At 32.1% G+C, this 17965-nt stretch overlaps 1 protein-coding gene across 1 annotated transcript in view; it reads right to left on the bottom strand.

The window, feature by feature from the left end:
• Positions 1–15144, bottom strand: part of LOC132744399 (uncharacterized) — a 39778-nt gene extending 24634 nt beyond the window's left edge. The window contains exons 1-3 of the mRNA XM_060733113.1: positions 15019–15144; positions 2786–3001; positions 1283–1453 (exon numbers count right to left, since the gene is read on the bottom strand). Of these exons, the coding sequence (XP_060589096.1) occupies positions 1283–1453; positions 2786–2978 (364 nt within the window). The 5' untranslated portion in view covers positions 2979–3001; positions 15019–15144. The remainder of the gene's footprint in view (positions 1–1282; positions 1454–2785; positions 3002–15018) is intronic.
• Positions 15145–17965: the final 2821 nt, after the last annotated feature.

Here is a 17965-nt window from a genome sequence, read left to right as displayed (position 1 = left end):
CCGCGCTGCGCTAGTACGAGTATACGCCGGAAGGTGTCTGTACTATATTGGAAGAAGAAAAAGAAGAAGAAGAAGTCCTCGTTCGTCAATTTTACGGATCCATTCCGAGAGATAGAATGACTTCAAACTGCTTCCGATATAGATTTCTATCTTCTCCTCCATCCATTGCCATCTCCAAACGTTATCTAACCCTGCGTCTAACTTCTTTATAAATTCTGAATCTTTCGCACGATCTAAAATTCTTTCCATTTGTAAACATTTGACAATTGTTTGTTATCTTCTTTTTTTTTCTTCTTTTTTTTTTTTTAGCAATATCAATTTTGCGTGCGCCACTCTGATTGGAGTACTCTGACTTATACAACCAATCACATTTCAACTTTCAAAACTGAACCGGTGATCATATAAAAAACACCTCGGAATTGATTTCCCCGTGTATTGTTTATAATGCGACGCAGAAAAATTTTTAAGTACCGATTTTTGGTGACTTTTTCTGTAATCTCCGCGGATTTTTTCTTTGGAAATTTTCGGCGCGGAAATCCGCGTAAGCGCGGAAAAATCACATCCCTGTTAACCTTTGACCCAGTGACTTCAAAATCAATAGGGGTCATCTACTAATTGTGTCTAACCTTCATGCCAAATATGAAAACTGTGAATCAAAGGAATTCTAAGTTATTCGGAGGAAAAGCTTTTTTAAGTGAAGGCCCCTGGTCAAAGAATGTGAGTCAAAGGAATCTTATACGGCGGACAAGCTTTTTTCAGTGAAGGCCTTGTGACCTTGACCTTTGAACTAGGGATCTCAAAATCAATTGGGGTCATCTACTTATCATGACTAACCTGCATGCCAAATAAGAAGACTGTGGGTCAAAGGAATCTTAAGTTATTGGACAGACAAGAAAAAACCGGCGGATAGCCGGATGTCCAGCCGAAATCGAATAAGGGGCCATTTCTTTTGTTATTTTCTTTTGTTTAAAAGAGGGGCAATGGCCTCTTACATTGCCCCTTACTCTATTGTTACAGAATGTCTATTGTTCTCTTTTGTTCTGATTACAGTTAGATGGCCCCTCTATCCCTATTCGGTAGTGTGGACAGCCGAACGGACAAGCTGATTCCAGTATACCCCCCTTAAAACTTTGTTGTGCGGGGGTATAAATAGTAGTAGTATTGTACATCTGATATTTTAGGTAATGAGTACATACTTCAAATGCCAAGAAATGGTCTACAGACTGTAGCACAATACAGATGCTATTGTTCAGTGTTGGATATCTAAATTAATAAAACTCACTTTTATAGAGATTATCAAGTGCATTGTGTACATCTGGACTATCTGTTGCATCTATAAAAAATCTGCAAATGATCTCTTCCCCATTTCGTTTTACAGGCTCCTCACTTACAACTTTGGCCATCATTTGTACATAATCTGCTCTTAAAATCACCTTGAAACACCAAGAATACTCTGAAAAATTAAAATAAATTTATCTGAGCCTGGAATTATTATTTATGACATGGCAAACCTGATATAGTTACTATAGAAGAATGTTTTAAAAGTAATATAAGAGAACTCTTGTCTTGGCATGAAATACTGGACAAGAATATAAACAAGAGGACCATGATGGCCCTGAAATCTCTCACCTGTATATAGGCCCCTAGGCCAATGCCAATTTTAAACCAAGGGCTTTTATTTGAACAAACTTGGTAGACAGCCATTAGAAGATGCTTCATGATAAATATCTAAGCTTTAACTCTTTGGGGTTTTTATAAGATTTTTATTTGAAAAAAACTTGGTAGACACTCACTAGAAGATATTTCATGCTTAGTACCTAAATTGAAAATTCTAGCTCTTTGGGTTTTTTATAAGGAGATATTTTTCACATATAAGGAAAATCAATAACCCCTGAGGTGGAGCCAATTTCAACCCAAGGGCCCTTATTTGAACAAACTTGATAGACACCCATTCGAAGTTGTTTCTAGCTCTTTTGGGGTTTTAAAAGAAGATTTTGAAGTTTCACTATATACATATAGGGAAAAACAATGACCCCCTGGGGCGGGCCAATTTTTACCCCAGGGCTTTTATTTGTACAAATTTCGTAGACACCCACTAGAAGATGTTTCATGCTTTATATTTAAGCTCTGGCTATTTTGGTTTTTTAAAAGAAGATTTTTAAGTTTTTACTATATATACAAATAAGGAAAATTAATGACCCCCTGGGGCGGGGCCAATTTTGACCCCAGGGCTTTTCTTTGAACAAACTTGGTAGACACCCATTAGAAGATGTTCCATGCTTAATATCTAAGCTCTAGCTATTTTGGGTTTTTAAAAGAAGATTTTTTAAGTTTTTACTATCTACAAATAAGGAAAATAAATGACCCTCCCCCCCCCAGGGGCGGGGCCAATTTTGACCCCAGTGCATTTATTTGAACAAACTTGGTAGACACTGACTAGGTGCTGTTTCATGCCAAATATTTAAGCTCTAGCTCTTATGGTTTTCTTAAAGAAGATATTTTAAGTTCTTTCTTTCGGTTGCCATGGCAACCAGAGTTCTGCTTGGAATTAAATCCTTTGAACAATTTTTAAAGTTGACTACCAAAGGAACATACCTGTGTGAAGTTTGGATGAAATTGGCTAAGTAATTTATGAGGAGATGTTATTTAAAGTAAAAGTTTACGGACGGATGCCAGATAAAAAAGCGATCACAAAAGCTCACCATGTCACTTTGTGACACGTGAGCTAAAAAGAAAAAAAATAATGTTATGTGAGGAATCATAGAAGTAAAATATTGATATGCACCTTTTGGTATCTGCCCTATCTTTAAACCACTTGTTTCTCTAATAGCTGCTACAGGAAATGTTGCTGTGCCAAGATACCTCTCCTTATCAATTTCCAGCTTCAACTTTTCCCCTTTTTTTAATCCTTCACACTGACTCTTCTTGTACTGATGGTAGCCCCTCAAAGGCAATCCAGATATCCTCACACTCAACATTTTTGAATGACTACTTGTTTACCCTGAATAAAGGAAAAATAACCATATTTAGAATGCAAAAAAAAAATAATCAGTAATTTTTTTCATCTGTTTTCAGATTTCCAAGACTACAATATCTAAAAATTGTCTACCAACCCTGTACTACAGTCTATTGTTATTTTACATTTATCTATCTATTTTCCATTAATGTCAAACCCCTTGCAGGGACGTAGACATTTAAAATTGTTATTTTAAGAAACAACATGCTTTGGAAACTCATTTGAAATTAAACTAATTGAACATATCTTGGAACTTAAGGTACTGCATTAAATTTGCCTGGATAACTAACCAGTAATAACCAATTTCTCTGCATGTTAAACACAATAAAATCTCACATGTCTTAGTGGTCAAAGACAAATGACAATGGCATTAGACTCAACATTTGACGTCAATTGAGAAATTTAACCTCCCCAGGATCAAACCAGCATCCCCTATAAAGATTTATTCTTGATTGTATAATGTTTGCTAAGCTGGCAATTTCAAATGAAGCACCTCAATTTTTTATATTTTGATAAATTGTAATCCCTTTAACTTTGAATGAAATGTTCTAAATTTAAAGCAAGGCACTCTAAAATATTAATTGAGTAGAGTACTCAGTAAGGGTTATATGATTGTACCTTAGTTGTGAAGGCAGAGATAGGCCGAGAATTTGAAAGTACTGGGCCCTGGGCCAACTTGGTCTGAAAATGATGGGCCATTTTGACCAAAGTATGGGCCTTGGGAAAATAAGTAAACATTGACCTAAATGACGTTTAAAAGTTTGTAGATAATTGAATTTTCTTTGTTAACAGAGACCATAACCAATAATTAACAAAAATGCCTAGACAGTAACTTTCTAACTAATATTAATTGCAGGCAAAACGTTTTTTCAAATGGCTGCTCAAAAATCTGATTTACATAATTTATCCACATAATTTCTAAGTATAGGTAAGAGTGCATATTGGGTGTTCTTCGTAAATAAGAAAGCTAAAAAAGAGCGGAGCTTGCGAAGCGACTGTAGCTTTCTTATTTACGAAGAACATCCAATATGCACTTTAACCAGCTTAGTGCTCCGCCCAATTTTTTCCCGCCCAACACACTGCGTGACGTCATGCGATAGCCTAAATGTGTATAACCATATTTGGAGGACGGTAGCGGTACACATTTTCGGATCATTGAGTGAAATACATAGATTCTGAACGAGATTTATACTCAGATTGTAGCGTTATCTGATGAGTGAATCTAAATTATACTGGCAATATATCATTACTTTGATACAGCGACTTTAAAACATGCCGACAGATTATTATAACTTATAATTTTTGTTTAATTGCTTACTTACGAACACTTTCGTATTTAGTGTTTAAAATCATTTTTTTATATAAACAATTTAATTCTCTGATAAATAGAAAAAGATTTACCAAAGCAAATGTGTTACGATTCATTTGGCTTACTGCAATCTTATTGAACAAAATTAATTTCAAACACTAACCAACTTTTCAAGAAAAACATTTTTTTATACTTTATAATTTAAATTGCACATATGGTGAAGTATATGTGAAATATATCCATAAAACTTTTTATTTGGAATTATAAATTGATACTGGTTTCGTAAGTAATAATTAAAACATTTTTACTGTTATTTTGCCTGTTTTCATTTCAATGAACCTCTTCCTTTTAATTCTATGCCGTAGTGACGATATACATGTGCGTGTACGGAAAAAACATGATGCATAAATATTGATTAGTACGAGGAGTAAACACATGCATATATTGCACTTTAGTGCTCTTCGAAACTCAGCTCCGCCCACTTGCGTTTTATAAAATAAAATGTCCAGTTTATATAAAATCTGTTCTATTAAGATTTGAAACCTGAAAATTTGAAAAATCCTCGTCGGTGATTGGCTTAAAAAAATTGGCGAGCACTAATGTCTAATACTGTGCATTATCCATTTAATTGTTCCTACTTTGCACCAAATGTCCCTGTCACAATGTATATTGACAGATTTTATTACTCCTTGTATGCCTCTGTGTAGAAAGCATACATCAAAGTCACTTGCCAACAGACTTTTTGATCATGAAAAAAGTCATGCACAATGTTTCCCTGATTGGTTAATCACCCTGTCAAATATTCTGATGACGAAATAGACATATTTTTTTACACTTCATCAGCCAAAGGTTGCATGAATTTGAGTGACCTTGGGGGAAATCAAGTTATACACAGTCCTGTCAGATTATACTGTAACTTACAGCTTTTCTAAAAATAGCAACACTTTTTTTTTCAGTTACCGATAATCATTTTAAACATTAAGTAGTTGTATAATTTTTTTGTTTGTTTTTTATTGGATTAAATTTACGGTTAAGTAGAAAGTGGGAAAGGGATTATGAGAAGAAATGAAGTAAGTAGATAAAGTGAACAAAAGCTTATAATAGGGGAATGGATAAACTGAAGAATATGCGTAATTACAGGGGAATCATGGGTAACGTATTGCTGTTGGTACCAGTTTTGACTGGATGACTAAATTACCCAGCGGACAGTTTTGTTTTCATATAAGTCTGGCACAGATTTTAGATGCGCCCTTGGCCCTTTGCTGCCGATTTTCCTGCGCCATTCTAATTTTTTTAGCGCCAATGGCGCAAAATCTCACAGGGCCAAAACACCATTTTTGGGGAAGGGGCCTCAGCCTTTTTCTTGGGGAAAATATGCGTGATTTTGGCATACTTTGGGAAAAGGGGTCTCAAATTTAACACAAACTTTTAACAAGTTCTTTAAAATAGAAAAGCAAAAAGCATTGGGAAATACAAATAAGGCAGTCAAAATCCTTAATTCAACACCATCATTTAATTTTGTTCTAAATTCTATGGGAAATTTCAGAAGACTGGGGAATTTTGAGGACCAAACTGGGGAAAAAAAAAGGCTAGTTTGGTTGGGGTAGTACTTAGTAGCCTATATTCGGCCTCTACAAAGAAGGGTTATTTTGGCCCTGGATTTGCTTATTTTTTATGCAGATCGCGTATTTTATTGAAGTCAGTGCATGCCAAGTCGCGCATCCGACGATCTTTTCAACTTAATTCAGTTTATCTTCATCGCATCTTGAACGCTTCAGCCATGTTTCACTTTGTTTTCACTTGTGGTTATGACTAAAATACGTTCTAAATCGTGTGTAGTCATCTCACGTGTGTTTTGTAGTATTTGTCAATATTTTATTTTTTTCTACTTCCGTTTTTTAGCGGACGAGGGGCCTGTCTAAAACGCGGACGCCTTAAGCGGACAATATAAACATATAGGGAAAACGCTGACAATATAGACAAAGAGGAAAAAAGCGGACGATATAGATATATAGTGTAGACTAATTGGTGATGATTTTGGGCATTGATGAAGTTTAGTAAAATGACGTGTAATTGGATTTATACTTTAATATATAAAAAAATATAATAAATTAGCAAATTGGGAGAAATATTAAAGTAATTTATGATTGAATGTCAATGAATTTTATTTTATAATTATATGACACATTTTCGGAATTTCTTAATATTGAAAACTAATATATGAAACAAATGGATCAAATGAATGTCCTTAGAATTACAATGAAGGTACTAAATTGGCAACAGCTGATATGTAATTAAGGATATGTATTTCATTTTGGCATTTTTTGTATGCCTTTATGTGCAGTAGGCGGACAAAATTTTTGTTCGCAAAATAAAAAAAGCCTTGATTTTTCAAAATCAAAAGTTTGTAAGAGTAATTTTTAATCATAAATTATTGATATAAATAAGTAATGACGGGCTGTTGTTTTTTATTGATACAATATGAGCAGAAGCGTGCCGCAGATTAACGGTAATTATATAAGTGTGAACAACACGCTACTGATTAATCGTGTCGGCACTTAGCTAGAGATAACATGATACGCATTTTGCGGACAATATAGATATATAGGGAAAACGCTGACGATATAGATATAGAGGAAAAAAGCGGACGGTATAGAAATTTAGAGTAGACGTATACTCTTGTGACGGACACGTGTTGCAAATTAACGACAATTAAGTGTCAACAACATGCTACCTGATTGAACATGTCCGCTCTTTGCCCTATTTTTGCGGACAATATAAACAAGTAGAGATTTTGATGCTAAAGCATCAAGTCGCCGGATAGAAATATGATTGTATTATCATAAATAAAAGAAAATATCAGTTTAATGGTTCGAGTATAAAGAAAATAGGAACAATAAGTTGAGTAATGTTTATTCATAAACACGTTTTCATGTACTTGCCACAATTATATCTTTCTTGCTATTAACTTTGTAAAAGAGTTTTATGCAATAAATTTATGTTATGTTATAATAAAACATCATATTTGAAGCAAACTTGCTTAGCAATTTTGTCAAGAAACTGTTATCATTATTAGATAAGCAAGTATTGTTTGGCAATATTTACCCGAGACTTTCGGGAGCTGTTTCGTTAGCTTACATAACTTATTATGATTAATGTTAACGATTTTATTGTAAGTATAATTACATGTATAATTATATCAATTAATACTTCTCGATGGCCTTGTGGTAAGTATGACGAAGTTGTTACATACGATATAGTTAACGTTTAATTGCCTTTCAGTGCGATAGACTATCAACACAAAGATAGTTTATTAGTTTTCTCTGCGTATCCAATACGATTCCGGCCCCTATTGTCATACCGAGATTTTTCATACAAAATTACTTTGATCAGCTGCCAACCATTCACAAGTTACCTGTATTTCAGTCTTATCAGCCATTTGTTACTATTAATAGATTTTATAACAGTAACATATAACGTGTAGTCACGTGATTCTGGGAGAAGCTGTTTATAATAAATAAGATAAAAAAATAGAATAGGTCTCATAACATACAAACAACCAGATAATTTAAAAGTGTCATTTCAAATATCATGCGTGATTTATTTATCATAAAATAGCAACGCTTGACACTTTGAAAAAAGGAAAAACATCCCTAAATTCAATGACTGATCCATAGGGATACGTCATTAATTCATTTTATGAAAATTATAATGTTGCTATTTACGATGTCAATATTTGAATATTTCATTTCATTGAGCAACATTATTGTATGTTTGAATTTTTGAGATTACTGAAAACAATTGTAGTCTTTAATTGTTCAGTAATTGTTATGCTTTTATTTTCAGATTTTAATGCCTTCTCCTACCATAGGTATAATATTAAACAGTTACAAATATAGTCGCCGGTTTCTACCGGCGACTAATAAATAGAGAAAAAGCGGACGATATAGATATAGAGGAAAAAAGCGGGCGCTATAGATAGAGTGTAGAATGATGTGTGAGATAAAATTATAATAAAATAGATAATGATAATGTATAGTAATATTGTGAAGTAATAAAAACGAAGATAAAGAATGAACATTATTGCAATTTTATTTAAGCAATATAACACATTCGGTACATGAATTTATTTTACACATACAAATAATAATATCAATGTAACAACTCAATATATGTATATAGCTATAAAGAATATAACAATCACATATTTTAACAAAATCCCTTACTTAAGACAACAATATTAAATAGACAATGTATTAAACGTTTATAGGAAAAACGATGGCAATATATACAAAGCGGAAAAAATGCTGTCCAAAAATATATAACATTTAATTTATAATAAGTATTGTTTTAAAATTATAACTTTAATTAAATTAATAATTTTTTTAATTAAAAATTATATAATAAAAAATTGTATGTTTTCAGACTGCAAATAACATTGATCTTAAAGTGAATTTTATTAAATGTAAAGTATATTATTATAAAAAAGTTCGTTTTTCCTTTAAGAACATAAACCACAATCAAAGTCATTATCAATGGACGACACATCAATGGGGGCATTAATACAATTTTTATGGAACCATTTATTACATTTATCACATAAAACCATATCATCAAGGCATTCAGGTAAATTACATAGACAATAATTATAAATATTAATAATTGTATCACTATAGTGTTTCCTTTTACTTAAAGTTTTCTTAGTTAATGGAAATTCCGTCAATTTCTTTTCGTTCAAAACAATTTAACAAATGTTCACGGATTTTATTGGAATCGTATATAAGATCTGTACAAAGACGTTTACGTAAACAAAAAGAAGTAATAAAAGCAATTGCATATAATCCACAATCTACACTATTATTTTGTTTGATAACATTTGGTACATTAACTGCTATTGATGATTTATTTGATCCATAAAGCTGGGATAATTGAATTTTCAAAGCCGTTTTGGTATGATTCTGTCATTTGGTCTATCATTGCCTAAACTGTCCATTAAATGAATTTGATTATCTATATTAAACGATGCTACCCAGTGGTCATGGTGATTGTGGTGTATTTTGCAGGCCGGTGACTGTGCAGGTTTCGAGTGGAAATTTACAACACCATCTTTTTTTAGTAGTTCATTAAAAGCGGGCACTTTCTCGGTTAGCTGCAACCCACCTATTTCGCCCATAGTTTGTTGTCGCAACATTATATTTACAGCCTCCATATGGTTTTTGAATTAAGTTTCTTATTATTTTTTAAGTCAATTATGTCATTTTCCGTGAGGCCCAAATCTCTGTCCCAGTATTCAATATGCTGTTCTATTGATTCGGTGCTATTGTCTCTTATTTCATAATTGTTTATTTCACTTTCTTCTTTGATTACAGATAAATCGTTTTCCAACTTTGGTAATTTATAGCTCAGTTCATCGGTACACTCTATTTTACGTTTATTTAATTTTTTGCCTGTTGGTGTGTTGTCTAATTTTGGAGTAGAAATTTCAAAATTTTAAGTTTTTTTCGTATTGCACTGTTTTTGGGTGTCATAATTTTGCTTTTTGGAGTCGCATTTACTTTTTCACAAGTGTTTTTTAGAACAGAGTCTGGCGCGGGATTAATTTCAATGTCGGCATCATTGTCTCCAAATCTTCCTTTTTTTGTACCACACTTTTTGGAATGTTTTGGTCTACAGTTTTTGCGTAATTGTGTTAAGTTAAACACTTTTTTATCGTCCGGAATAGGCATTCCGATTGCTATCATTGCAGCAAGAATATGATAACATCTTGAAGTTGATGGACATGAACACGACTCCTTAGGAAAAAGTGTCACTGAATATTTATTATCTTTGTTGCCTCGAACCATAAACGCTCCCATTTCAGGAACAAGAACTATCCCTTGTTCAGCTATAGTTTTGACCGCTAAAGATTTTTGAGAATTCACACCTTTTTTGGGAATTTTTTCCACAGTTGGATCATTGTCATGTGAGTCGGAGTTATAGTTCATTTGGTTAGTTGTTTGTGTTACAGCACTTATTTCACCTTTTACCATTTCAATCATTTTATCGGGATGACAAACATTTTTCGGTAAAACAATGGTATCTGGATCTCGTTTATTTCGTCAGCGTTTTCCTTCTATATCTATATCGTCCGCTTTTTCACTATATGTCTATATTGTCCGCATTTTCAGTAGCCACTTTATTAATTGTACAAGGGTGAGATGTATGATTAATTGAAATATACAAGTGTCGGTGCGTGATTAAGTCAAATACACAGGTGACACGTGGATACTTTAATTAGTTGATTGGTATTTATATCAGACATTTTCTTTTATTAACTTAATGGATAAAATATAAATAAAACATAAAAATATTATGAATTAAAGAAAGTTAATTGATATAAATTAATTATATACATTGTAGGAGTCAGATATTTTTTTATTAATAACAGTTTTCTATTCTCCCGTTCTATACATTTATTTCGTCAGCGTTTTCCTTCTATATCTATATCGTCCGCTTTTTCACTATATGTCTATATTGTCCGCATTTTCAGTAGCCACTTTATTAATTGTACAAGGGTGAGATGTATGATTAATTGAAATATACAAGTGTCGGTGCGTGATTAAGTCAAATACACAGGTGACACGTGGATACTTTAATTAGTTGATTGGTATTTATATCAGATATTTTCTTTTATTAACTTAATGGATAAAATATAAATAAAACATAAAAATATTATGAATTAAAGAAAGTTAATTGATATAAATTAATTATATACATTGTAGGAGTCAGATATTTTTTTATTAATAACAGTTTTCTATTCTCCCGTTCTATACATTTATTTCGTCAGCGTTTTCCTTCTATATCTATATCGTCCGCTTTTTCACTATATGTCTATATTGTCCGCATTTTCTGTAGCCACTTTATTAATTGTACAAGGGTGAGATGTATGATTAATTGAAATATACAAGTGTCGGTGCGTGATTAAGTCAAATACACAGGTGACACGTGGATACTTTAATTAGTTGATTGGTATTTATATCAGACATTTTCTTTTATTAACTTAATGGATAAAATATAAATAAACATAAAAATATTATGAATTAAAGAAAGTTAATTGATATAAATTAATTATATACATTGTAGGAAGTCAGATATTTTTTTTATTAATAACAGTTTTCTATTCTCCCGTTCTATACATTTATTTCGTCAGCGTTTTCCTTCTATATCTATATCGTCCGCTTTTTCACTATATGTCTATATTGTCCGCATTTTCTGTAGCCACTTTATTAATTGTACAAGGGTGAGATGTATGATTAATTGAAATATACAAGTGTCGGTGCGTGATTAAGTCAAATACACAGGTGACACGTGGATACTTTAATTAGTTGATTGGTATTTATATCAGACATTTTCTTTTATTAACTTAATGGATAAAATATAAATAAAACATAAAAATATTATGAATTAAAGAAAGTTAATTGATATAAATTAATTTTATACATTGTAGGAGTCAGATATTTTTTTATTAATAACAGTTTTCTATTCTCCCGTTCTATACATTTATTTCGTCAGCGTTTTCCTTCTATATCTATATCGTCCGCTTTTTCACTATATGTCTATATTGTCCGCATTTTCTGTAGCCACTTTATTAATTGTACAAGGGTGAGATGTATGATTAATTGAAATATACAAGTGTCGGTGCGTGATTAAGTCAAATACACAGGTGACACGTGGATACTTTAATTAGTTGATTGGTATTTATATCAGAAAGTTTCTTTTATTTACTTAATGGATAAAATATAAATAGAACTAAAAATATTATGAATTAAAGAAAGTTAATTGAAAAAAATTAATTATATACATGGTAGAAGCCAGATGTTTTTTTTTATTCATAACAGTTTTCTATTCTCCCGTTCTATACATTTATTTCGTCAGCGTTTTCCTTCTATATCTATATCGTCCGCTTTTTCACTATATGTCTATATTGTCCGCATTTTCTGTAGCCACTTTATTAATTGTACAAGGGTGAGATGTATGATTAATTGAAATATACAAGTGTCGGTGCGTGATTAAGTCAAATACACAGGTGACACGTGGATACTTTAATTAGTTGATTGGTATTTATATCAGACATTTTCTTTTATTAACTTAATGGATAAAATATAAATAAAACATAAAAATATTATGAATTAAAGAAAGTTAATTGATATAAATTAATTATATACATTGTAGGAGTCAGATATTTTTTTATTAATAACAGTTTTCTATTCTCCCGTTCTATACATTTATTTCGTCAGCGTTTTCCTTCTATATCTATATCGTCCGCTTTTTCACTATATGTCTATATTGTCCGCATTTTCTGTAGCCACTTTATTAATTGTACAAGGGTGAGATGTATGATTAATTGAAATATACAAGTGTCGGTGCGTGATTAAGTCAAATACACAGGTGACACGTGGATACTTTAATTAGTTGATTGGTATTTATATCAGAAAGTTTCTTTTATTTACTTAATGGATAAAATATAAATAGAACTAAAAATATTATGAATTAAAGAAAGTTAATTGAAAAAAATTAATTATATACATGGTAGAAGCCAGATGTTTTTTTTTATTCATAACAGTTTTCTATTCTCCCGTTCTATACATTTATTTCGTCAGCGTTTTCCCTCATTATCTATATCGTCCGCTTTTTCACTATATGTCTATATTGTCCGCGTTTTCTATTTCGACTTTGATGAAATATGGTATAAAGAATCATGTGTATGATTAAATTAAACACGTGCAGGATTATACAAGTGACACGTGGACACTTTATTTAAATAAAAAAAATGGAATCAGTATATACATAAATATATAATTTATACATTTCTTACTGTTTTATTGTCTGGTAGAACATAACATGATTGTTCATATATTATTCAGGTTGATAAAGATTACAAAGGGGGATATCATTGATATGAACTTACCGAAAAATATGGAGCAACTTCAAAAATGTCCTCTTCGAAACAAAACTGGCGTGTTTTATATCCAGGATAGGGAAAACACACTGTACGAATGTTGACACAAATAATCACTCATATATTTTACTTGACTGTGTCCTACAACGAATGCCATTTTAACAATGCCTTAGTGAAAACACTTTATACAATATTTTACACAATTACACTTTAAAAGTTAAAGAACACAATAATTTAATAATCCAATTCAAATTAACACTTTGTAAGCAATGGAATGAATTCAAAGCATGTAACTTTTTTTTTTGGAAATGAGGGATGTGCACAAAAATTGACTGTATATATACCTTACCATTAACAGTTTTACCATTAAATAAGTTGCAATTGCAAAGTTGTGAAAAAAAATACAAAAGATCAAAAACATAACGACTGAAATTAATTTCATGATTGGTCCCAATGTTGTTTTTTTCTATATTGTTCTTTGAAATTTATGTCTTAATTGCTCAATATCTAAAGAGCCGACAATTTTAATAATGTGACAAAGTCATTCACACTTAATTGTAATGCTTTAAGTTAATTTGCAACACGTGTATTTTCACCGGTAAACGATAATTTTCAAAAAAATTACTCATTCGCCCACTATTTCATAATTATATATGTACACAAAAGAAGATTCGGCGAATATGTCAATTAATGTGCAATATAGAAACAAAAGTAAATTACAAATCATAGTAAATTGTATATTTTAAAAGAATGTCAATCTACACTATATATCTATATCGTCCGCTTTTTTCCTCTATGTCTATATTGTCAGCGTTTTCCCTATATGTTTATCATGTCCGCGAATTGCGTATGCAAACTGTTCAAATATATTCAAACTAATTCTTGTGCCCTTATTCAGTTTTCCGCACGTGACTGTTGCATGTTTTGTACTGTTTAATTAAAAGTTATTAAGTCAATTAACATGAACAAATAAAAAACATAAATTTAAGAACTTGAACAAATAAATAAACTAAAGTCTTTTTAATTATTATAAGAATTTGAACAAATAAATAAAATAAAGTCTTTTTTAATTATTATAATTAATACATCTTTCAGATATTACTTTATAAAAGCCAATTATTAGCCTTTAATATGAATTTAACTATGCTCAGTCATTTTACACTATATATCTATATTGTCCGCTTTTTTCCTCTTTGTCTATATTGTCAGCGTTTTCCCTATATGTTTATATTGTCCGCTTAAGGCGTCCGCGTTTTAGACTGCGCCGCGGACGAGAGCTGTCAAAAATACCTGAACGTAAAATAAATGAATTCTTTTAGGTATGTTATATTGTAAGGTAAATGTTTGTCCCCACATTTTTTTCAAATCCCCCACATTTTTCAATTGAGTGCGGGACAATCCCACATTTTTCAATTGAGTGCGGGACAATCCCCCATAATTTTGAAATTCTAGATCAATGCAACACTGATCATGTAAGTTGTAACAAAAACATCAATATATAGGACTAGCCTGTAACAGTGTAAGTGTAACGTCTGATATATTTGACTACGAAAACCTGGTACAATGACCATACAAATATTTTTTGTTCAATAAATTGTAACAGAGACCTCATTTTAAAGAAATTAGAAAGTACTTCTTTTGAATTGGGTCGAATCGATTAACGCGCGAATCGTCGCGACGCGGAGGACCACTTTCGTTTTCAACCCGTATAGATTCTACATAGTTTTTATAAAGTAAAAATTTAATTTAACATACCATAAAGAAAGACCGTTGTTAGATAGGATAGATCTCTCGAAGTTTTAGATTTGATTTTTCAAAACTTGTTGCACCGGGTTTGGGTAACTGCTGTAACGTTGCTCCTGTACCGTTCCGTAATTGTATTGTGGTTCCGAGATACTAAATTTTATTGAAAAACGATAAAGTTTATCATGTACCAACATCTGCATAAACTTTTGTTAAGCTTATTTTACCAAAACTAAATATTATCCTAGAAAGTTCCAGTCACTTAAGGGTACCTTAGGGATTTGGCATCAGTCCTCCAGCCCCGCATTTGCAATGAATAATTGTAAATAGCTGCCCCTTACTTTACTTCAGTGTTGTTATATTTTTTCTGGGCCTTCTGGATCATTGATAACAGCACTTTTAACTGCTGGAAATGCAGTACTGCTCAATCCAGTGCTATGGAGGGGGGGGGGGGTTGTGGGGCGTGTTGCACTTTTTCACGTCCCTCATGAATACTCAATTAACCCAAAAAATATAGTGAAACACAGAATCCCTAAAGAAAGTCCATCACTGCATAATAGAAAATGTTGCAGGCTCTGTGTTTTAACCTGTTCATGGATGGTAGTGGTAATTGCAAGCTGCAAGTTTGCAATTTTCATGTAAATTTGATGTGATTAATCCTTCCGAGGGATCATCCTTCTTTCAACTTTTTAGTTTCCTTGCTTTGTGAAACATACACTGATCATTTCAGGCTAAAATAATATGTTTCATATATGAATATAAAAACTAGCTGATTTGAGATAAAAAAAACTTTTTTGGTTTAAAATGTATGCATAACTCTACAATTAAAATGATTCGGACAAAAGAAACAAGATGGCCCTATATCAACCACCTGAGTGGCTCTAAATAACAGAGGACTGATGCTATTTAATAACTATTTTAATAACTATGGATGAAAGACAGGCATTATGTTGAAATCCAGGTCAACTGATATCAAAGTTTAAATCTGCATCTGGTACAGAGCATGTAGTAGAAATATCTGAAATTTCATACACGAAGCTCCAGTAAAATTCAAATCTGCATTTGGAACTTTGCATGAATGACACATATGCCCCCCCTTCTAGTTCTTAACTCACATTATTGGTTAATTTGTTACAGAAACTTGCCATAAATGGGTACATGGAAGTGTTCAGTTACGGAAAAAAGAAAAATATGAAGACTTTGTGATAAATGGTTTTCAAGATAATGAGAAGAAACAATTCTGACATTTAAGGCCCCTGTAACCTTGACCTTTGATCTAGTGACCCCAAAATCTACAGGTTATGATCAATCAGTATGTGAAATATGAAGACTTTGTGATGCATAGTTTTCAAGATAATAAGAGGAAACCATTCTGACATTTAAGGCCCATGTGACCTTGACTTTTGAACTAGTACCCCCAAAAGCAATACGGGTCATCTACTAGTTATGAACAATTACTATGTGAAATATGAAGACTTTGTGATAGTTAGCTTTCAAGATAATGAGATGAAATCATAGGACCCTGTGACCTTCACCTTTGACCCCCAATATTAACAGGGGTTATCTTCTAGTTATGACCAATCAATATGTGAAATATGAAGACTTTGTGATAAATAGTAACCAAGATAATAAGTTAAAAACATATTACCATTAATGGCCCCGGTGACCTTGTTACCCCAAAATCAATAGGGGTCATCTACTAGTTTCAACCAATCAATATGTGAAATATGAAGACTTTGTGATAAATAGTAATCAAGATAATGAGCAGAAACCATTCTGTAATTTAAGGTCCATGACCTTGACCTAGTGACCCCAAAATCAATAGGAGTCATCTACTTGTTATGACTAATCACTATGTGAAATATGAAAACTTTGTGATAAATAGTTTTTAAGATAATAAGCGGAAACCATGTGGTCTACCGACGGACATTCTGTCATTAGCAAAACAATATACCCCCTCTTCTTCAAAGGGGGGGCATAAAAAGTAGGTTGCTGGGTCAAATTTTAGGACAACTGATATCAAAGTTCAACTCTCCACCTGAATCTGTGGCAGTAGTTCAATTTCCAAGGCTGTTGCTCTCAATACAAAAAGTTTAGTTACTAAGTCAAAATCTAGGTCAAATTTCAATTTTGCATCTGAAACTGTGCACATAGTACAAAAAAATCAAGCAAAGACTACACAATTTCTTAAGTTTTATTTTCATTCGTAACATAGCATATGGTAAATGTACAATTATCATATTTGTTATTGCCAAATAACTTTTACTAACAGGAAAGTCTACATTATTTTATTATATTAGGTGAAGGCACTGTGCTGTCAGCAGCTTCACAATTGTGAATATCTTAAATGCAAGTTTAATGGATGAGGAAAACGTAGATTCTGATTTTTACATATCAAGTGAGGTTTCACAGAAGAGAAAGAAGGAAAAATGTGTTAAGAAAAATGGAACTTGTGAAGACAGGTGCTTTAAGAAATGAGATTGAGAAAACATTGGAGTAGGAAGTGATTTGAAAAGTTAACATTGAATATGGTAGGTATAATAAAAGCTATCAGCTTGACAGCAGCCTCAACTATTCTCAGTGCTTGATAGTCAAACAAGAGCTGGGGTAATATAGCATTTTGTGGGATTATATAGAATTTTGTTTGTTCAAAAAAAGGGGCCAATACTCTTTTTAAAATCTGTGTTAAAGTCATTGGCAATGGATGGAGACCTATTATGCTCTCAAATAAGTGTGAAAAGTTTCAACTCGGGAATTAAGAATACAAATGTATTTGGGTTTTTCCCAACTAATAATGTAGGTACAAACAAACTTTTACAGTTACAGCTTCGAAAATCAGCAAAACAGGTTGACTAATCTATTGTGACGGGTAGTGCACCATGAAGCTATAACAGTAAAATCTAGTTTGTATCTACAGATTAGCTGGGGAAATCCACATTGCCGAGTTCCGGATAACGTC

This window comes from Ruditapes philippinarum, unplaced genomic scaffold, assembly GCF_026571515.1.
Source record: "Ruditapes philippinarum isolate M1 unplaced genomic scaffold, ASM2657151v2 ctg5731_1_1_1_1, whole genome shotgun sequence".
Classification (NCBI taxonomy): Eukaryota; Metazoa; Mollusca; class Bivalvia; order Venerida; family Veneridae; genus Ruditapes; species Ruditapes philippinarum.
This window is presented reverse-complemented; position numbering and strand designations above follow the sequence as displayed.